This window comes from Nansenia antarctica (genome assembly GCF_963989245.1).
Source record: "Nansenia antarctica genome assembly, chromosome: 1".
NCBI lineage: Eukaryota > Metazoa > Chordata > Actinopteri > Argentiniformes > Microstomatidae > Nansenia > Nansenia antarctica.
In genome coordinates this window covers 56,969,584-56,992,083 of record NC_137674.1, presented here as the reverse complement: position 1 = coordinate 56,992,083, position 22,500 = coordinate 56,969,584, and the positions used below count along the sequence as shown (strand labels likewise).

Genomic DNA, 22,500 nt, shown 5'->3' with positions numbered 1-22,500 from the left:
TATCTAGGATACTATCAAACTATCTATCAAAATATCAAATTATCTATCTAGTATCTCGTATTTCCAAAAAGACACTTCTTACTTAAACCAGACCGTAAACCTGGTCGCTACCAGGTTTGTTCTGAAGGATTGGTTGCATAGCAACCAAGCAGCAAATGTTTTGAGCCACATTCATGGAACGTAACTCGAGCTGAAATTCTCGCAAATTATCCAAACTAGCCAGGATGGGCTCTAATCGCCCTTCTTGGAATAAGGCCGAGGAGTTTCATGCTGGTACACACACGCACACGCACTCACACAGCGGCGCTACACTGTGGACACTGGTCACTATGGTAACAATTGTAGCGCAGCTGTCTCCCTCATACATGCACAAACAGACACACACACAGACACAGACACAGACACACACACACACAGTGTTCCACCTCAGAATCGGCTGTAGAGGCCACTGTCACTGTCTCTCTCTCACCCTGTCACAACATATCCCAAAATGTATTGCTATCTTGCCTCACTAAGCCAGACCGAGGCCCTTATTGCTTGTTTTTTGTTTTGTTTTTCCTGTTTTTTTTCACATATTATTTGTTCGTTTATGTGTTGCTCCTCTAACACTTCTACACTTCTTCAAGGTTTCCAGGAATACTTTGCTGTTGTGGAATAATTTAGATATCTTCAAATAGTAACACATCCTTATCCTCTATCTCTCTCTCTCTCTCTCTCTCTCTCTCTCTCTCTCTCTCTCTCTCTCTCTCTCCCTCTCTCCCCAGCATGTATCAGAGCTGCTAGCTGTGGTGCGTCTTCCCTTCATCCACCCCTCCTATCTGCTGAACGTGGTGGACAACGAGGAGCTGATCAAGTCGTCAGAGGCGTGTAGGGACCTGGTCAACGAGGCCAAGCGCTACCACATGCTACCCCATGCACGGCAGGAGATGCAGACACCCAGGACCAGACCCAGGCTCTCCGCAGGTACACACACACACACACACACACGCATGCACACACACACACACACGCATGCACACACACACACACACACACACACACACACACACACACACACACGCATGCACACACACACACACACACACACACACACGCATGCACACACACACACACACACACACACACACACACACACACACACACACACACACACATACACACATGCTGTTGACAAAACAAGCAGACTCCCAGGATTCGGCCTTGCCTGGTCACAAGTTTGCCTAAGAGAAAGAAACAGAAGACACGCTCAGCGAGTTATTATTGTCGCTAGCTATGAGCCCCAAAAATCGGGGTGCTTATTGCTTCAGTGTGAGCACAGCAGCACAGCAGCTGAAACGTGAAAGCCACCAAGGGAAGAAGGGGAATTCGTTTAGATTTGTATCTAGAGCGAAACCTGATTAACAAACCGAAAAAACACGTTTTTTCATTTCATATTTTGTAGCTTAACTAACTTACAGCTGTGTTAGTGCTGTTCATAGACACACCCGCTGGCTGATGTCTGACTGTGGTCTTAAAGTGGCAGTTTAAGGAAAGACAGAAGTGCAAGATATTTCATCATTAGGCTACAATTGAATATTCTTTAAAGGTTTCAGGTCAAACATGGCAGATGATTAAGTAGCAGCATTTTCATTAATGCCACAGTCTGTCACTTTCCCAGTAAATTATGTATTCTGTATAGGCCCACCGCAGGATTTTGATAAATATGACTTATAAGGTAATTACAACTAATTAGTCATCTAATTACGCCTATCCATAACCAAAACACCAATGACGTAAGCTACAGTAAGGTACCTAGGGCCCCCAACTTAATTAATGTTCATGTATTTAATAATCAGACCGAAATGTAGCATAGTTTTCATAATTTTCATGTTTATCCATTTAAGCTGGATATTCATACACTCATACAATTTCATACTGTTTTGTTTTTTTCTCGCTTGCTTGCCTCAATCAAGTTTGTACGGCGCTAGCTTCTTTATGCCAAACTTAGCCTGAGTTACTATACAAGCTGTAGATGGCCAACCATAACACTGTCCCAGGGTGTCTGGGCAGCTGAACCCAGGGTTGTCTAACAGTAGGCCCGCTACATAAATATCTCGTCCTGACTACTACCAACACCAGCTGGCCAAAGTCAGAGTTGGAGCCTTTCTCTTATTTTAAGCAGCTGTCCAAGTAGTATTCCCTGTCCAAGCAGCTTTCCTTGTCCTTCCAACCATTCCTTGTCCCAACAAACGGTTCCTTCTCCAACCACGTCCTCTCTCCAACCAATCCCTCTCCGACCTTCCGTTCTGTTTGTTTGTTTACATCATTAAAATCAATTCTTTATGGAAATAAGTTGCCTCTCTGCAAAAAGAAAATTGCTTTTGGCCGTTAGATTTTCCTGCCATCCGGCCAAGACTCTCTGGTCTTTCCTCAATAAAAAGCTGTCTAATTACGGTGTGTGAAACGTATTATAGGCTTAGCACGGACAGCGTCGCCATCCAGCAGAACTTATTTTCTGCTTGGCGGAATTAAGGTAATTGCTAAACAAATGTCACTTTATGGTGTGGACAGTTAACAAGCCAACCCTGCTCTGTTCTACCCAAGGTGCTTTTGCCAGTAAACAAACAGACATGGAACTGTAGCGGTTTAATGGCTTTTGCATGTTTAATTGCAGAAAGGGTGAGGGGTTTTTCAAATATAATTTACCACCCGGCTTTTGTCATATTAAATAAGCTTGGCCTCATTCCATTACTCACCAAGCTAGGCCAGTCTTTTCATTCTCATGAATTTATTTTTCATTGGTTGTGGAATAGCCCCGGTAGCACATTCTAACACCTCACAATGCACAATTGGACATAATTGTAACCATTTATGACAGCTAGCGCCTCTTTTATAAATGCAATGCAAATACATGCAGGATGCATTACACACAGATGGCGGAAAGTGTTTCAAAGTTTCCATCTACGGTGGTTTGGTTGTGAGCTGTCAGTTAAAGCCTGATGCCAGAGCTGTCTGTCTGTCTCCTGGGCATTCAGGGTCCTCTACAGTTTTGTTTTATGTTGTAGTAAACGCTGTGTCGGTGTGGAGTGTGACTGGCCATCTGGCCGTCTGTCTGCCTAGGGTCTGAGATGCGCAGCGGGGCGGTTCAGTCAGATGGAGGTCGAGAGGAGGGACGCTTGGTCTGGGTGAAGGTGAAGTCTGGGACGACTGGGTGATTAGACAGAGGAAAGGACAGCTGGAGGAGAGACAGAGTAACGGAGGAGAGGTAGAAGTGGAGAAGACAGAGGTGTAGAGGTAGAGGTGGAGGAGAGAGAGGGAATACAGGGTTAGAGGTGGAGGTAGAGGAGGGAGGGAATACAGGGGTAGAGGTGGAGGAGAGAGGGAATACAGGGTTAGAGGTGGGGGAGAGATGGAATACAGGGGTAGAGGTGGAGGAGAGAGGGAATACAGGGTTAAGTGGAGGAGAGAGGGAATACAGGGGTAGAGGTGGAGGAGAGAGGGAATACAGGGTTAGAGGTGGAGGAGAGAGGGAATACAGGGTTAGGTGGAGGAGAGAGGGAATACAGGGGTAGAGGTGGAGGAGAGAGGGAATACAGGGCTAGAGGTGGAGGAGAGAGGGAATACAGGGTTAGGTGGAGGAGAGAGGGAATACAGGGTTAGAGGTGGAGGAGAGAGGGAATACAGGGTTAGAGGTGGAGGAGAGAGGAAATACAGGGGTAGAGGTGGAGGAGAGAGGAAATACAGGGTTAGAGGTGGAGGAGAGAGGGAATACAGGGGTAGAGGTAGTGGTGGTCTAGTGGATAGTGAGTTGGACTTGTGATCGGAAGGTCGTGAGTTCAAATCCCGCCTGAAACCACACCACTACTAGTGTGCCCCTGAGTAAGGCACTTAGCCCTCAGTTACTCCAGGGGGAATGTCCCTGTAATTCGTAATTGTAAGTCGCTTTGGATAAAGGCGTCTGCTAAATGGCAAAATTAATTAATTAATTAATTAAATTAATTTAAAAATTAGAGGTGGAGGAGAGGGGAGTGCAGGAGGAGAGGAAGAGGTGGAGGAGAGAGTACAGTACAAGAGTGGTAGAGAGGTGGAGAGGTTGCAAGTGGAGGAGAAGGAGAAGAGTTGACAAGAAGTGAAGAAGGAAATTGGAGACCTTGCACCTTGACATGTGTTTGTGTGTGTGTGTGTGTGTGTGTGTGTGTGTGTGTGTGTGTGTGTGTGTGTGTGTGTGTGTGTGTGGGCACCACCTGAGCTGGGAAGATAAGTCTCTCAAGCGTAAAAAGGGAAACGGCGTGATGTCATCCATGAAACACTTCTTGCTGAGCGCACTCAATCTGTGAGCAGGTTTGAATGTATGCAAGTGTGTGTGTGTGTGTGTGTGTGTGTGTGTGTGTATGTGTGTGTGTGTGTGTGCGTGCATGCGTGTGTGTGTGCATGTGTACAAGCCTCCTCCTTATCTCCCTCTTTCCTCACCTCCTCATCCTCCTCCACTCCTTCCGCTCCCTCCCTTCCCCTCTCCCTCCTCCAATTCACCCTCTTTCCTCCAGTCATGATGTAAGCCTGGAGCAAGGCTCGGTCTCAGGCCTATCCGCTGAACGTCTTATCCACATGGCAGGGCTGGGATCTCAAATTCAAATCAACGGAAGGATATTTTTAAATGTATTTTCAGCAAACATACTGTACATTACAATTCACTTTGGGATTAACTGCAGTGGAAATGGAATAGACTCCCACCCGGATACATGTCATCAGTCATATCTCTCTTCACCCATATGGGAGAGTCTTAAGTACTCTGCTCATACTAAATCATTCATGCATTATGGTAGGTGACTCTATTAGCAGCTAAGTTAGCTAATTAGAGACTGTAGGTGCGTTTGACTAATTATCATTAGGTGTGCTGTGGGATGGGGAGGATTAGACTGGCATGGATACTGTGCGTTTTCCTCCGGAAATCCTCTGTCTGAGTTTATACGCAGAGATTTACTGATGTTTGCTGGTGTCCTCCATCGTGTGCATGTCAATAAGTATCTGTTTCAAAGGCGAAAGGTAAACCGCAGTGTGTTTGTCGACATCAGGAACGGTCGTGAGAGGTGCTTTGGTGTGTTTGTGCTGCGTGAGCACGTGTGGGTGTTGTATTTCTCTGAAGCAAACAGAGCTGAAGGTTCTCTGTGTGGATTGCATCAGATTTTCACACACAGTGTCATTGCACATACACAAACATGCGCACACACAGACACGCGCACACTCACACTATATTTTCCTTACACAAACACTTTTTCCTCACACACACATGCACGCACACACAGACACACACACACACACACACATACACACACACAGTGTTTTCCTCACAGTAGTCCTGCTCAGTGCAGGTCTGAGCCAGGGCAAACTGTTAACTCAGCTCAGCCAAGTGTACTAACACTCAGACAAATGAGCTGTAATGACTGGGAGACTCTTGGGCCCAGCACTACTCTTCTCACAGTCTACACACCACATCGCATCGCATCACGCCACACCACACCACAGCACACAAACACAAATACGCACACACACACACACGCTGGGGAAAGGCCGAAATTAGCTCTACATCCTTCAGTGATACTTGCACTTTCTATGCAGTGAAAACACACTTGCGCACCGACGTGCGGTGAGGTCTATGGTTGGGGAGGCACTGGCGGAGAGCCAGATTTACACATATGAACCCGATAGAGGTAGCATAAATTCATCATTCAATTGGCAAGTTGCACAATGACTATTGGTTCGGCGACCGAAACATTTTTTACACTCAGGAATACATTTTTGCTGAATGCGAGAGCACCAGGTCCAATTTGTGTACATAACAATGGGTAAACATGGCTTCAGGTACCTTTTTGTTAATCTTGGCCTGCACCCCATTAAGATCTGATGCCATCATGGAGGCTCCGTCTTAAGTCTGAAGGGCTCTGCACACAGCGTGCGATTTCTGTTGCGCGTCAACGTTCCATTTTGAAGTTTGAATGGAAGTCTATGAGAACATCGCATTTACCCACACACGGCCCCGATTTTAATCGCACGGCGAACATTCGATTCCATTCATTTGACAGTGCGACAAAACTCGCACGCCGTGTGCTTTGTCCCATTCAAAATGAATGGAATCGAATGTTCGCCGTGCGATTAAAATCGGGGCCGTGTGTGGGTAAATGCGATGTTCTCATAGACTTCCATTCAAACTTCAAAATGGAACGTTGACACGCAACAGAAATCGCACGCTGTGTGCAGAGCCCTTGAGCTACCAGCTTTTCAACGCAGTTGTATTTCCCCAACACTCCCAAGACATAATCAGCAATAGCCGGTGCTCGTCTGTCATCACGCTAAGGACCTTAATAAGGGCCATTTCAGTGCTATGTAGGGGACGAAAGCCTTATTGAAAGTCATCGAAGAGATCATTTAGGGTCAAATAATTGCTAAGTTGTTCGTGGGCAACCATTTCAATAATTTCTCCTGTACAGGGAAGGTTTGATATGGGTCTGTAGTTGTTTAGTACAAATGGGTCTAGGCCAGTTTTCAGGGCTTCAGGGAAGATTCCTGATGAAAGGGAAGTGTTGATTATTTGTATTAGTTCACCTGCCATGCAGCTAAATATGTTTTTTTAAAAGCTTGTTGGGAGGACATCAAGGGCACAGGTGCATGGTTTAAGACGTGACATGATTTTATTTAGGGTCTTGTAATCTATGGTGTTAAATTGTGACATGGTTGTTATGTCCGCCCTATTTGGGGGTGTTAATGGAGACATGTTTTTGTCTCCATAAAGCAGGCAGACTGCAGACTAAAGCAGGCAGACTGCAGACTAAAGCAGGCAGACTGCAGACTAAAGCAGGCAGACTGCAGACTAAAGCAGGCAGACTGCAGACTAAAGCAGGCAGACTGCAGACTAAAGCAGGCAGACTGCAGACTAAAGCAGGCAGACTGCAGACTAAAGCAGGCAGACTGCAGACTAAAGCAGGCAGACTGCAGACTAAAGCAGGCAGACTGCAGACTAAAGCAGGCAGACTGCAGACTAAAGCAGGCAGACTGCATTGCAGCAGGTCTGAATGGATTAAGCCTTTATCTCTGACTGCCAATTAAGCACTGAGCAGTCCGTTTCAATGAATCAGTTATTTACAAGTTTAGAGAACATTTTTGCTCCAAAACACATCTACGTGGTATACATACAGTATTAGATTTCGGTGTTTTTCAATTCAGTCTTTATCCAACCTTGAAGATAGAGAATAATGGAGATGAACTCAAACTTTTTGAAACAACCTGAACTAGGTTAGAAGCCATCGGTCAAGAGAGGGTAAGATTCTGAGATCTGCCGATGTGACTTCATCCAGCGCTTCACACCTCTGTCAGCCAGAGAGTCAGGTCCCCTGGGAACAGACATCAGAGCCTCCACCACTGCCACCACTGAGACGAAAATGACAACCAGACTCACACCTACCAGGGAGCGCAAAGAAGATCATCATATGAATTTCATACAAGTCTGTCACCTTCTATCTACAGCACAAGCCCTAATGCAGAAACAGGCTGACTCCATTACCTCGTCCATCTCCGAGGAGACACGAAAAGTATTTCACAGAAAAATGTATCTCAATCCTCCTTATTTTTTTTCTTAACACCCCTGGTTCCAATGTACCAGCCCATTCGCCTGGGAGATGAGTCTCTGAATGTGTCCGTTTGGAAGGCAATTATGAGGGTTTTCATTGTGGGAAAGTGTGTGTGTTCGATCCTGCACTGATGTGAGTAATTACTTGGGCTGGTTTGTCTTATAGAACCAATGTACCGTGAGATTACTCTGTTTTAGGCTTTTTGAAACAGAAAGCAGGACACTGCACATTGCACCGTAATGTGTGAACAGTGAGTCATTCTGCTATGAAAATGCCTTCAGCTAATCATATTTGATATTTCTTTTTAAGACTATGAGATGATGTTGGGAGAGGAGAGAATAGCTAAGATATATATATATATATATATATATATATATATATATTGTTTAAAAAGCTATTCATATGGGAATTGTGCTGGATAGATGTTATATTTCTGAGGCTTAGAGCAAATGCATCCATCTCAGCTCATAAAAGTAACATGCAGACAGTGCAGTACAGTAAATCCAGATAAGATAGCCTCACAGATGAATATCTGCAGTGCCTGTGGTGAATATTAAAGCCCCCAGTCTGCCTGACCTTTTGACTACTGACCAGACTGTGACGTTAAGCCCTCTCGCTGAGGGGAGGGGGTGGGGGTGGGGGGTGGGGGGTGAGAGGCAGGATAACGTGGACAGATGTAAGGAAAGTTCACTTTCTACCCAGAGCTAAATTGCGCTGCATGCTGAATACTTACACACCCATGCACACGCACACACACACACACACACACACACACACACACACACACACACACACACACACACACACACACACACACACACACACATATATCCACAAATCTGCACTCTCTACACATGGAGTGATGTCCACATAGCCAGACTGGATAAGTCAGATGAATATTGTATGAAGCTGAAGCAGCTTCTTAGTCAGGCAGGTCAGATGTACTCGTAAATGCTCACCATTGTTTCTGGGTAGAGGCGTATTTAGGCTGCTTTAGGCTGTGTGTGTGTGTGTGTGTGTGTGTGTTTGTGTGTGTGTGTGTGTGTGTGTGTGTGTATGTGTGTGTGTGTGTGTGTGTGTGTGTGTGTGTGTGTCTGTGTCTGTGTCTGTGTCTGTGTCTGTGTCTGTGTCTGTGTCTGTGTGTGTCTGTGTCTGTGTCTGTGTGTCTGTGTCTGTGTGTCTGTGTCTGTGGCTGTGTGTGTGTGTGTGTGTGTGTGTGTGTGTGTGTGTGTGTGTGAGAAAAGAGAGCTCTTGCTGGTGCAGAGTCTCTATGCTATTGTGTCAGCCATTCTGAATCCCTGCGACAGTTCCCTCACAGCAGGAAGCGCCTACTCATTTCACAGCAGAGTCTTTAGACTCCCTGAAAAGGTGAGTTCAAGTTTACAATGTGCTGAACATAGTTAGGAAGCACAGATCCTTTTCTGAAATTTGGTGTTGAAACTAGGCTACATACACAGAACAAAAATATAACGCTTTTGTTTTTGCTCCAATTTTTCACGAGTTGAAATCAAAGACCCAAGACTTTTTCTATGTACACAAAAGGCCTATTTGTCAAGAGGACTACAGAGGCAAATTAGCTCACAGCTAAATCCAGCATATCTACTGTCAACATACATACACCATTGTATAAATGACTGTTCATTAATGTGCACTGTCCTGACAAAATAAAGATCTATCTATCTATTTCTTGTGAACACGATTTGAGAGAAATAGACCTTTTGTGTACATAGAAAAAGTCTTGAAACCCATGAAAAATTGGAGCAAAAAAAGTGTTTATATTTTTGTTCAGTATATCTAGGAAAGGAATTTCACGCAGACACACCACACACACACACACACACACTGGTCCTTACCACACCAAATGACCACCCTGGGAGGCAGAGCACAAGGTCAGGTGAGAGGGAGGGAGGGAGGGAGCGGGGGAGAGAGGGATACAACTGAGAGGAAGAGGGAGAGAGTTGGCCTACGCTGTAGGGGGTAGCAGCGGGGCTAAGCTATGAGAACCACAGGCAAAGTGAGGGGGTGAGCAGGGCTGAGCAGGGCTGAGGTGGGCTGAGCTGGGTTGGGCTGGCCTGGGCTGGGCTGAGCTGAGCTGAGCTGGGCTGGGCTGAGCTGAGCTGGGCTGGGCTGGGCTGAGCTGGGCTGGGCTGAGCTGGGCTGGGCTGAGCTGGGCTGGGCTGGGCTGGGCTGAGCAAGGGGAGAACATGGAGAAAGGTTCAGGGTGGGGTTGAGGAGAGGTTGAGTGCTCAGAGAGAGAATGGTGAATCGGGGGTATAGAGAGAGAATAGAGAGACAAGGGGTGCTTAGCTACAGGGTAAAAAATCAAAGAGGATGTGCGAGGGAGGGCAGAGGAGGGAGAGAATGGAGAGACAGAAAAGGAAAGAATACATTCCTCAACAGGAAAGGGGTTGTAGCTGTGAAGAGGGAATGTTCCTCTCTCTCTCTCTCTCTCTCTCTCTCTCGGCTCCAATCCATCTCATCCTTATGCCGAGCAGGCACAGGTGGTGTGTGTGTGTGTGTGTGTGTGTGTGCGTGTGCGTGTGTGTGTGTGTGTGTGTGCGTGTGTGTGTGCGTGTGTGCGTGTGCGTGTGTGTGTTGTGGCGTGGTGGGAACACTGTCATGGTGTCATTAGGACACCGTGAGTGGAGTGGAAGCACGCTGTGTGTGTGAGTGTGTGTGTGTGTGTGTGTGTGTGTGTGTGTGTGTAGGGAGAGAGGAAAGGGGGGCTCTCAGCAGGTGGACAGCTCACCTGTCAAGGGTTCTGTCTCCTGTCTCTCCTTGCCGCAGCGGTCACGACTCGTTGAAAAACATATAAACACAAGCTGTCAGCGTCTCAGTCAGTTATCTCTCTACAGCGCATCCCTCCTCTCTTTTTCTCTCTATCCCTGCTTCAACCTTCACCCTCCGTCATCTCAGTTTCTGACTGACAACTTCCCCTCTGTGTGTCTGTTGTCAAAGGGAGAACACACACGCACGCAAATGTACACACACACACACATCCACACACACATGCACACACACACACACACACATACACACACACACACACACACACACACACACACACATACACACACACAAACATGCAGGCTACCCGGTCACTGCTTTTCACCGTCCTGGCTGGTGGAACGAGCTCCCCACTGCTGTCAGGACTGCAGAGTCACTCTCTATTTTCCGCTGTAGACTGAAGACCCATCTCTATAGGCTACACCTTAACTGTCCCTCCTGAAACCTACCCTTCCCACTGTTCAGTTTCTCTACTCAACAACAACAACAACAACAACAACAACAACAACAACAACAACAGTCCTTCTTCTAGCATTACAGCTGCCAATGGCCCCAGGCCTGAGCAGAGATGACTTTTCTTGCGATGACTGATGAATAGATGATTCACTTACTTAGACAAATGTATTTGTTGTAAGTTGCTTTGGATAAAGGCATCTGCTAAATGGCAAAAATGTTATGTAAAAATGTGAAAGAAAATTGATGCAGGCACACAGCCAGTCCTCCAGCGCTCCGACCCTAGTGTGTTCCATTGTGACCTCAGAATGCTTTAGTTTCAGATCCATGTGTCGTACACCAGACATTCCTGAATCTAGTTTTCCGTTCGGTGGACAGAGGTACGGACAGAGAGAATGGGGAGTCCGTCTTTGTTCTCAGTGTGTTAGCTGAGAGAAGAGAGAGGAAGAGAGTGAGGGTGCGTCCCACGAGTTGAACAAACTTCTCCTGTCCCCTACCACTACCAGTTTCTCCTCCTGACTGGGAACTTAATATTCGTTTCGCCATTTTGAAGGGTGTCTCAATACTCTAGGAGAAGTTGAAGTCCACTTCAGATACTTGGCGAAGTCGTCTTCGGCGGAGGAACCAGTAATGGATCCTTCAGTGCACACTTCACTCCTGTGTGACATCAGCCACCCCCACCTGATATCTAAACGACATTCACATGTATATTTACATTTTTGGTATTTAGCAGACATTAGATATATTTTTGTTGTTGTTGTTTTTTCTCTGAGTGGGGCAGTCCCACTCATATTTTTCATTTTATTGATAGATACAGTAGAGATTTAGACAGCAAGGATGGGTGAGAGAGAGAGGAGGGATGACATGCAGGATATGTCCCCGGCCGGAATTGAACCAGGAACCCTGTGGTTACATGGTCAATGCTTAACCCGCTACGCCACCTAAGCGCCCAGACATTAGATTTTTTTAGAGAGATTTTTTTTTTACAGTAGAGAAACTGTAGAGTGGCTAGAGGGAATGAAGAGGTCTTAGGGGGGACAGTTAAGGTATAGCCTGAAGAGATGGGTCTTCACCAGGACAGTGAAAAGCTGTGACCAAGTAGTGTGACTGCTGCATCCACGTAGACCCGGCGGTGACAGCAAACAAACAAACAACAACAACAACAAACAAACAAACAAACAAACAACAACTTAAACATTCTCCCTGCATTGATGCACAACATTAAATTGCAGTTTCCCTTTTTGTTGTAATAATCGCTCATCAATATGATTCTAAAATCAAGTCCACTGTAGATACTGTATTTTATTCAACTGTAGATTGAGCCTATCAAATATCACTATAAACATACTGTATGCAACACGGCATAGGTGCATACTGTAGATGTACTTTATATTTATTGAGACATTCGTATAACATGAATATTGTTGCTTTCGGTCTAATACTTTAGCCTACCCTGAAATTCTTCACAGGCTGACAGGCATGTGATGTATGTAATGGCCACAGCATCAAGCCCTTACAGCAACCCCAAGCAGTGATGATTGTATATTCTGCATGTTCTTGACTGGAGTCAGCGATGCTTTGAGAGAAAAACATATTTTTTCCCCAATGAAGTTTATTGTGTTAAATCCATGGCTTAATGTGTTAATGTTAGGTATATTTTTAATTGGGAATTAGATCCACTTCTTCTTGTAAAAATAACATAGCATCTCCATGGACCATTGCAAGCTACAGTGTGAAAATGTCTCACTGATAGAAAATAAAAGATGATAAAAGAGTAGCCTAATATATGTGGGCCTAATGCTAATCGCTCTTAGGTCAGATGCCAGATGCCATCAGTGGGATAGTCAGCTCATGAAAACATATTAATTCTTCAATTTCTTCGTCAGTAGAGGAGAATGTCTATTCCACACACATTTCATTTAGCTTTTTTCATATTCATTTTTCTTTCTAAATGCTGCTCATTGAACATGCCCCAATAAGCTCTGTGATCCGTTTGCAGTCAACAGTAATTGTTGTAAGAACATATGATGCTGAAGTGGGTAGGATGTCCCAATGCTCATTAGTACCATGTTCCAGTAGCCATGTTCCCCTCTACTTGTCTCCTTCAGATAGTTCCGAGGTAGGAGCGAGTGGTAGTTAAAAATAATAGTCAAAACCTTTGGAGATTACCTTGAAAGTGAGAGAGTGTGTGAGAAAGAGAGAGAGTGTGTCTTTGAGAGTATCTTTGAGGGGAAACACTGTACTTTACATTGGAGAAGCAGAGGACTGAGAGGTGTGACAGCGTGTTAAAGCGTTTCCTCATTCCTTAATTAGCAGGGGAACATCTCAACCACAGAGACAGAACTGTTCTATCTCTTTGATCAGAATACTCTCCTGGATCCAAGGTTCCTCTCATCCGATACATAAATAATGAGTATATCTAATAATGTAATAAGATTGTTTTGCTATGTTTATGGTGGGAAGTTGAAGATTTTTTAAAGTATTAGTATTATTTTTCACAGCTGCAGCTCCGTTCCGTCGCTATAGTTGTATCCCTCCAATGAGCAGCTCTCGTTGTCCTCATACTTGATGTCAAAGTAGCGCTCTCTTTTTGTGTTTAGGTGACATGTTGTTGACATGTACTTTACATATTTAAATACATAGCTGATATTTGCCTCTGCAGTGAACAAGACGTCATGAACGGCTTGTACTGCACGCCTCTAATTAATGCCTGACAGGTCTAATGTACTGTAGGTAGGATATCCGTATCAGCAGCGAGTCTATTTTTACACTGTATCTGTACCTATAAACACCATATGCTTTGAAGAGCTTTGTATCAAACACACATTGGTATTCTGGTCTTATTTTTAGAATCATTCAGCACTCTCGTCTTCGTCTTCTCGAAGGTTATGAAGGAAGGAACCCCAGTGTGAAGGAAACCATTCTTTTAATGTTTCAAAAAAGTAGTATAGGCTTCTTCCACTATCCGCTAAGTCTAAGCTGCATGTCTGTGATATGTCTGAAACAACTTTTACTCTCTCCCTCCCTGCTTAGCCCACTAAAGCCCAATGTGCTGTTTTATCCCCCCCCCCCTTTTCTTTTTTTCATGAAGAAAAGCAGCTTCAGATAGAAAAAAAAAATAGAAAGAAAAGATGACAGCGTTTTAAAAAAGAAGAATGCTGAAGATAGGAGCGAGAGAGCGGGCCCATGGATGCGGTTGTCAGGGGAGCGTCGGCTGGGTATTGATCCAAGAAGATGAGCCAGCGGTTAGCTTCGCTTTTGGAATGTCTGAGGAATAACTCCTCTGCCCGCCCGCCCGCCTGCCTGCCTGCCGTTCTCAAAACAAAGCTCATTCCTGTCTGCAGAGTGAGTCGCTGGCAATGACTTGGCCTTCGCTCACTGAAGCCTGCCTGCCTGCCTGCTCTCCTGCCTGCCTGTTGGACTGCAGAGGGCTGTAGAGGGTCTGGGATCCACGTGTGGCAGACTGCCAGCGCCCTAGCTGTGTGTTTGTGTGTTTTGGATCACTGGTGTCTTTATACCAGCGTTCCCCCGACAGTTCTGTAGGTCTGAATGGCAGGAGATGAGACCGGGGGAGAGTATATTCAACACATGGATGAACCCTGAACACAGAGAGAATCCTCACACTACTCACCGATATATATCCTCCCCTGATCAAATGCGAACCGTCCAACACATGGTCGAATGTTAACTCTACGAGCCGAACGGAATTCAAACGCTGTGGTGTTGTGTGTGCTTCTGCACTACTACACACATGAAGATACACCCAAATTGATTTAGCGTATTGATTTGGTAAGACGTTTCAGGCCATGCTGTGCATGCTGTGCATTTCCCAGTAACAGCGTAGAGATGCAGGGGGGTGAGTTATCTCCGGGAATGAAGAGAGAGTGCTGCTACTGCTGCTGCTGCTACAGCTGCAACAGATGCCAGGCAGATCAGTCTAGATAATTGAGTTATACCTCCCACTTAACACACAAGTTTCCTGCACTGAGAAGAAACTTCAGCGTTTTTTTATTTTATTTGCATTTAGTTTTGCATCTCCCTGTGAGGGGATTGACTGGGAAACAGACACGGTCTACTGAATTCAAAGCAGCAGAGTTGCAAGTTTGGTCGGTGTCAGCTGTAGGTGAGCTAGCTAGCTTACTCAGGCGGTCTGTGATGTACTGTAAAGGAACTACTGTAGTTGGACCATTATTGTGACAGATAATACATCAATATTAATTCCTATATTAATTCAATAATTAATTCCGTAGGCAGCAGGTAACATGAACATATGGTATGGTATTCTACATTGAATGCATTTAATGACTTGCATTCAGTGACTCACCCTATCCACCACCAATTTATATTCATGTTATATTATTAACACCCCCATCTGTGTGATGCACAGCAGCAATGACTCAATCACTCAACCAATCCTCTCTTCTTCTGCACTGCAAAGCTTTCCTTAAAGAGTCACTTTTCACTTCCTCTCCCCCCTCGCCCCTCCTCCCTCCCTCAGGTGTAGCAGAGGTGATCGTGTTGATCGGGGGGCGCCAGGCCATCGGAATGAGCCAGCGTTCTCTGACAGTGGTCACGTGTTTCAACCCTCAAAACAACAAGTGGTACCCGCTGGCCAGCCTGCCGTTCTACGACCGAGAGTTCTTTAGTGTCATCTCAGCCGGGGACAACATCTACCTGTCAGGTATGCAACAAAAACATGTTTTGATATATATATATATATATATATATACAATACTTTTTTGTTTATTTTTTCTCTGTTTTACTTTCTTACTCTCAGCTATATTACCCTTCAACATTACCATGTTCGCTCTTTAGAACTGCTCCTTAAATTTGTCAGTACATTTTCCCCTCCATACTCTTAACTGTGTAAGGATTCCCCCGTGGAGCTCAGAGTTTGACATTGCTGTGTGAAAATGCAACATGATTCGTTCTGCACCCCTCTTCCTCTCCCTCATTTCATATAAATGTAAATGTGTGTTTGGGTCTGGGACCTGCGCTGGGACCTGCTCTATGTGTGTATGGGGAGTCAGGCAGTCAGAGGGGGAATCTAACTGTACCAGACCTGTGGCCTGTCGTTGTCCCTTCCTTCCCCTTCCAGACTGAGCCTGTACTGCCACATGTTTTGTACATATAGAGTATAAGGATAAGTACTCTGACGAAGGTTGGTTCAATCTGTTTTAACACTAGAAGCCCTGGGCCGTCATTACTACCAATTTACCCAGAGTACAAAGAGGTCCGAAGTCCATTTGGCGATGTTAGTGTAATACTGTAATCATTGAATTGGATCAATTCCATGCAAAAAGGACTCAAGAATCATTAAAACACCACATTTAGTATTTTAAAGAGCAGTACATAATATTGAATATACCATATACCAGATGTATCAACCCACGGTCACATGTGGAGAACATTACAGATTCAGGGTCGCTTCACTCTTTATCACCCACGCTCCTAATGCTGCACATGTTTGACAGACGGAGGAAAGCTCAACTTGCAATCAACTTGCTTGCCAGGGAAAGACTGAGCACGCTAACTGTTTTTTTTTCTCCATAAACCAGCCACACACACACACACACACACACACACACACACACATACACACTGCTCACTTTCGGTATTGTTATCAACATCACTGGCCTTTACGCAGACACACATAGTACTGTAACATACATGGGATGCACATGGACATCCAGTGTGATGAAGGATACGTGTCTTGTGTTGTTTGAGTGTTCTTCAGAGGTTGCGGGGGGGGGTGGCTTCTATGCACATGTAATCATGCATTGATCATGCAAATAATTGTTATTGTCTTTTTGTCTATGTGTGCAACCCATTAGGTTGAAATGGGTAAGCCATTCATACGGTTAGGTATACTGTATATACAGTGGAGGAAATAAGTATTTGTAAGTTTAATGGTAGGTTTAATTGATCCCCTAGCAAAACATGACTTAATACTTGGTGGAGAAACCCTTGTTGGAAAGCACAGAGGTCAGACGTTTCTTAGTAGTTGGTCACCAGGTTTGCGCACATCTCAGGAGGTATTTTGGTCCACTCCTCTTTGCAGATCCTCTCCAAATCCTTAAATTTAAGCTGAAAGTCTGCACTTCAATTGCATCTTGATTGCTTCATGTCAAATCCATTGTGGTGGCATACAGAGCCAAAATTATGGAAATTGTCTGACTGTCCAAATATTTCCGGACCTAACTGTAACTGTAAGGTCCATTCATAACTGTTTCAAATCACCATGATGAGGGTAAAGCTACAATAAGTCACCTGGGAGCAGTGTATATTGCTATAATACATGACAAATGTTGACTATAAAAAAAACGTGTGGTCTCATGCAAATGTTTCCAGATTGTTTTCTATGTGTGATTTGGAAATTGTAACAATTTTAACAAAAGAGTACCAAAGACTACCAGGTGAGGCTGGTAATATCCCATTTTCAATGGTAATATCCGTCCACCATATTATGTGTTCCAGGTGGGACAGTCCCAATGGTAATATCCCTCCACCATATTATGTGTTCCAGGTGGGACAGAGTCTGGTGTGATGGTGGCGGACGTGTGGTGCTATATGTCCCTCCTGGACAACTGGAACCTGGTGTCTCGTATGACCGTGCCTCGCTGCAGACACAACAGTCTGGTGTACGACGGGAAACTCTACACCATCGGGGGTTTGGGGGTGTCCGGGAACCTAGACCATGTGGAGAGGTAAGAGACTTAGCTACAGACATGTGGGACTGGTCCAGAGTTTTATCTGGACTGGGATTCACAATAGAGGAAACTCAATAAATGAATTCACAGATACATGATATGTACATATGGATGATATGTATGTATGTATGGGGGTGAAGGATGGTTCTTTTGTGTGTGTGTGACTACAGTATGGTGCAGCAGCGGGATGAATCTTGAAGACATCAAACAATATTTCTGGCTGGATTTAGTCACTAGATAAGAAAGGGCAATATCATCCCATATGATAAGCTGATTAGGTCTGGGTTTAATATTAGTAGAGGTAAGGTAAGGGGTTAGGGTTCATGTTTAAATTTAATTAAATTTGGGGTTAATTAGAAAGGCTTGTGTTTGACCCCCACAGTCAGGTACAGTAGCATGATTGTAGCTGGAGGTGTCATTCCTGTAACAGCCCAGACAGCCTGTTTCTTCTTCTCTTTTCCTTTGTCCTTTTTCTGTGGCGCTGAGGAGATGTAAGATGTGAATGGTTTGGGGAAAATGGTCCCATCTCCTCTACGCCCGGCAGGGTGAGATTAAACTGAGCAATCAAAAGAACATTACAGAGCATATTAGAGCAGGCCGCTGCCGCTCATTACAGGATTGAATGGGTCTCCGAAGCTCCTCTCAAGCACAACAGTCCCTCGAATGAAAACCCCTAATTTGATATTTCCTCATAATGCACCCATGCTGTGTCATTATGATGGCGGCTCAATAGAATATTTTGCCCCATAATGGAGGCACATTTGATTCATCTGCCTCTGGACTATTAATTGGAGACCTTGCACAGCATCTAGGCGTTGATAGTCTAAAGAAAGCAGCGATGTGTGTGTCTGTGTGTGCGTCTGTGTGTGTGTGTGTGTGTGTGTGTGTGTGTGTGTGTGTGTCTGTGTGTGCGTGTGTCTGTGTTGCTGATGTGTCTGTGGGTGTGTTGTGAGTGTGTCTGTGTGTGTGTGTGTGTGTGTGTGTGTCTGTGTGTGCGTGTGTGTTTGTGTTGCTGATGTGTCTGTGTGTGTGTGTGTGTGTGTGTGAGTGTGTGTGTGTGTGTGTGTGTGTGTGTGTGTGTGTGTGTGTGTGTGCGGGCGGGCATGCATGTGTGTGTGTGTGTGTGTGTGTGTCTCTGGTGTGTGTGTGTGTGTGTGCGTGCGTGTGTGTGTGTGTGTGTCTGAGGCTGTGTGCATGTGTGTGTCTGTGTGTCTGTGTGCGTGTGTCTGTGTCTGTGTCTGTGTGTCTGTGTCTGTGGGTGTGGGTGTGTGTGGGAGCGAGTGAGAGTGCAGTAATGAAGACATTCAGAGGCGCTCAGCAGCCCCAGACTCAATTATCTACAACTTTCACTCACTTTGCCTCTCTGTGAGGCTGTCAGAGGTACTCCTCTGTATGGTTGTGGCCCTGAGATGCACTCTGAAGCCCGTACCTGGGAAGGAAGTGCAGCTGAGGGATTTGTTGTGAACTACTAATGGGCCTGTAGAAGACGGAGCTGACTCCATTTCAAAAAGAAAAGGTCAGAGTTGAGAAACTGGGTCAGGCTTGTAGACTATGTTTGTAGCGCCACAAATGCTTACAATTTGGGGCGACTGATGGAAAAGATTTCATCACTGGGTTGTACAGATTCAGGTTGTTTTTCTGCTGTTTTGTCTTAAAAGCCAATCGTGACAGAAGAGGTGAGAAGGTCGGAGAGAGATTTAGCTTTGATTTAAGTATGCATTTCACGTGTTGCCACACAGCTAGTTAGGCTGGGATTCTACACCGTGTGTGGTCACATAGATGAGACGCCAGGAGTGACTCGTTGTTGTGTCTCTGCGGTTCTGATGTAACAGTATAATTGCTCCCAAAGTGGGCAATAGCTCGTCATGTGAAGGATATTTATACACCTGGTGTCATTAAGCCATTACTGTCACGGTACTGCTAGCGATGGAAGTCTGGTCAAAAAAAGCCTGAGCCTCTCCTCGGAAAACCTATTCTCTCTCTGCAACCTGGTCTCACACAGTGTAGAATGCAGTTTTTGTTCCGTAGTGTTCATTTTGTCAGTGTGTCTCTCTCTCTCTTTCTGTCTATCTGTCTGTCTGTCTGTCTGTCTGTCTGTCCTTCTGTCTGTCTGTCTGTCTGTCTGTCTGTGTCTGTCTGTCTGTCTTGTTGAGAGGCAGAGGCCAGGGTTGATTTAATTCACTCGGAGAGCAGAGTTATTGACATGGCGGGTGGGGTTTGCTTACAGACAGCTAGGGTGTGTGTGTTTGTGTTTGTATTTGTGTTGGTGAGGCCCCAGCCTCCTGCCCTGACTCCTAATTTGTGGTCCTCCATCCATCTCGCTTTGGGTTTCAGGCTCCTAACTGTGACATTTGGTGAATACATTCAGAATGACGTCCTCAATCAGATTCATCTTAAGGCTGCTGGATGCTGCCTTTCTCTAGTCTCAGCAGGAGGTCCAAATCAACAGTATTTGGAGAGTTAGCCTAGCTATTTCTGTCTCAGTCATGTGGACAACTGAGATCCCTCTCACCCCAACAGTAACGGCAGACCATATTCAGTATATTGGGTTAGCTAGTGGTCTCAAAAGTTAATATCATGTATTTGTGTACACTACAGTATATTGAACCGTATAATTGAAGAAATATCATAACATTCTGAATGATTTAATGATGTGTCAACCACAGGTGGTTTTGTTCTATTTATTGTGCACTTTAGCACAGGTGCACGCAGTGGCCAAGATCTATTGCAAATTTCATAAATGCAGCAAATGTTCATATTACGACAAACGGTGTGTCAGCAAAGCCCGGAGGATCATCAAAGTTCCCAGCCATCCCAACCACAGCCTGTTCGAACCGATGCTATCCAAAAGGCGAGGCCTCTTCCAGAGCCTCAGGGCCAAAACTCAGAGGCTACCAAACAGCTACTTCCCCCAGGCGATCAGGCTCATGAACAAGCCCACTGTAGACAATTGGCTATCTTCCCCTAGCTCACCCCATGTACACAGACTACAGTAATCTTAAGCTCACAGCCACTTTACTACTGAACTCTCTATTATCACTAGTGGCACCACTAGTGTATCCTGCCTTACCTGTACTATTGTCACCTTTATCTTGTATTATGGCTATTCTTTTTTGTCACTTATGTCCTGTACTACTGTCACTTTTTGTCTTCTTGAATTATGCTTGAATTATTATTGCCTTATGTCTTGTGTTGCCGTATTGCATGTTGCAGTGCAATGTCAGGAACCAAAGCCTCTTACACTTGTGTAATGTAATGTAACAATGAACTTGAAACTTGAAACTTGAAACTATTTGATGAGGATTGTCAGGAACATGGTCAGTTGTTTTGCAGCCTTGCTACAGGCGCTAACAAACCTGGCTATGCTAGTTCTGTCCAATGTCTTTTGCACTCTGGGCCAAGTCTTTCAGGTTTGCTGGTGACCTGGTGATGTCCCTGGTCATAATGCCGTTACGTCCTTCTAGTTGATGTTGTGGGGAGACACTGGACTGACACTGGACTGACACTGGATTATTGATTATGGATTATGAATTATTGATGATCATTGTTGTGCCGCCATGATACGGTTTCTGCATCCTGAGTAGTGGATGTTCTTTATGAATCCCTCTGATTTAAAATCTGAATCTTGAGGGGTGTTTCTTATACTCTATGGTTGTATGCCTCTATTCACAATGTTCCTTCCAGACCTGACATCAGGCTAGCGTGCTTCTATACAGAACTCCCATAAAACACAGATCATAACTCTTTACGCGATATTTAGTTCTGAACAGTGTTCTGTGGTGACATGGTTTGGTCTCACACAAAGCCAGGGCATTGCCGATGTTCTCACTGTTTCTGAAAAGGTGGATGTGTGTAGCTGCTGTGGAGTGGTTGGCCTTGGTTCACTCGGACCTTCCAGCTCTCTTTGTCACGCTGTACACAGAGAAAAAGTGGTTGCTGAGAATGTGTTTTCTTTTTGCTGACCTATGTCTCCGGCATTCAGAAACCACGCAGTTCCAGTAGTTCTTTAAGATAATATTAATCAATACACTATTGTGAAGCTCTCCGTTAATGGAAAATATGATTCGCACAGACAAATATATCCACAGGAAATTGCCTGGAGTTCGATCTAGTCCATCGCCCCCTCCTATCTATGCTAGGGAGGCCAGTATAGTCATGGGGTCCATTGTATGTACGTGTGTTTCATGTGTCAAACACACAGCAGAAACCAGCTGTGGGTGGAACTAATTGCTAACTATAATGGTCTAGGTACCTTGCATTTAGCCGCCCATCACCCAGAGAAAGGCACCTCTCTGATGAAAGAGGGCCTAGAGGCCCCCTAGGGTTCATTGAGGGTAAGAGCACTAGGCTGCCCTGGCAGTCCCTCTTCCCACCACTCAACCAGGCTGTGTTGAGGCGTCCACTCACCCTGCCTGTATAGAAGTGTTCTGACCTTAATCTGATGCATTGTCTGCAGGCCAGAGGAAGCTGTCAAGCCACTGAGCGCAACACGCCCACACCCATTCAACCCATTCTTCTTGTACAGGCTACTGTAATTGGACTGTACTTATATAGCGTCTTATTCCAAAGCGCTTTACAACAGCCTCTCATTCACCCATTCACACACACACATTCACACACCAATGGCGTCAAGCTACCATGCAATACACCGGCCCGCTCATTAGGAGCTATTTGGGGTTCAGTGTCTTGCCCAAGGTCACCTCGGCACGTGGTCAGCCGCAGAACTGCTGACCTTGCAATCTTTAGACACCGGCTCTACCTCCTGAGCCACAGCCGCCCCCTACTATTCACCTATGAAGCCCTGTATCTACCCTACGGCACACTAATAAATAGACAGAGGCTCACAGAAACACACACACACACACACCAGGGTTTCCGTTAGAAACATTTGCCGTCGGACATCGTGTCCGGGAAGAATTCGATTTACCGGACAAACGTGATATATTCCG

The 22,500-nt window shown here is 45.2% G+C and overlaps 1 protein-coding gene across 1 annotated transcript in view; it reads left to right on the top strand.

Annotated features, from left to right (window-relative positions):
• The window catches only part of klhl29 (kelch like family member 29), a gene marked incomplete at both ends in the record, with an annotated part of 175,692 nt that overhangs the window by 118,016 nt on the left and 35,176 nt on the right, over positions 1-22,500 (top strand). Inside the window, 3 exon segments of the mRNA XM_080540434.1 lie at positions 765-963; positions 15,340-15,522; positions 17,368-17,548. Of these exon segments, the coding sequence (XP_080396560.1) occupies positions 765-963; positions 15,340-15,522; positions 17,368-17,548 (563 nt within the window).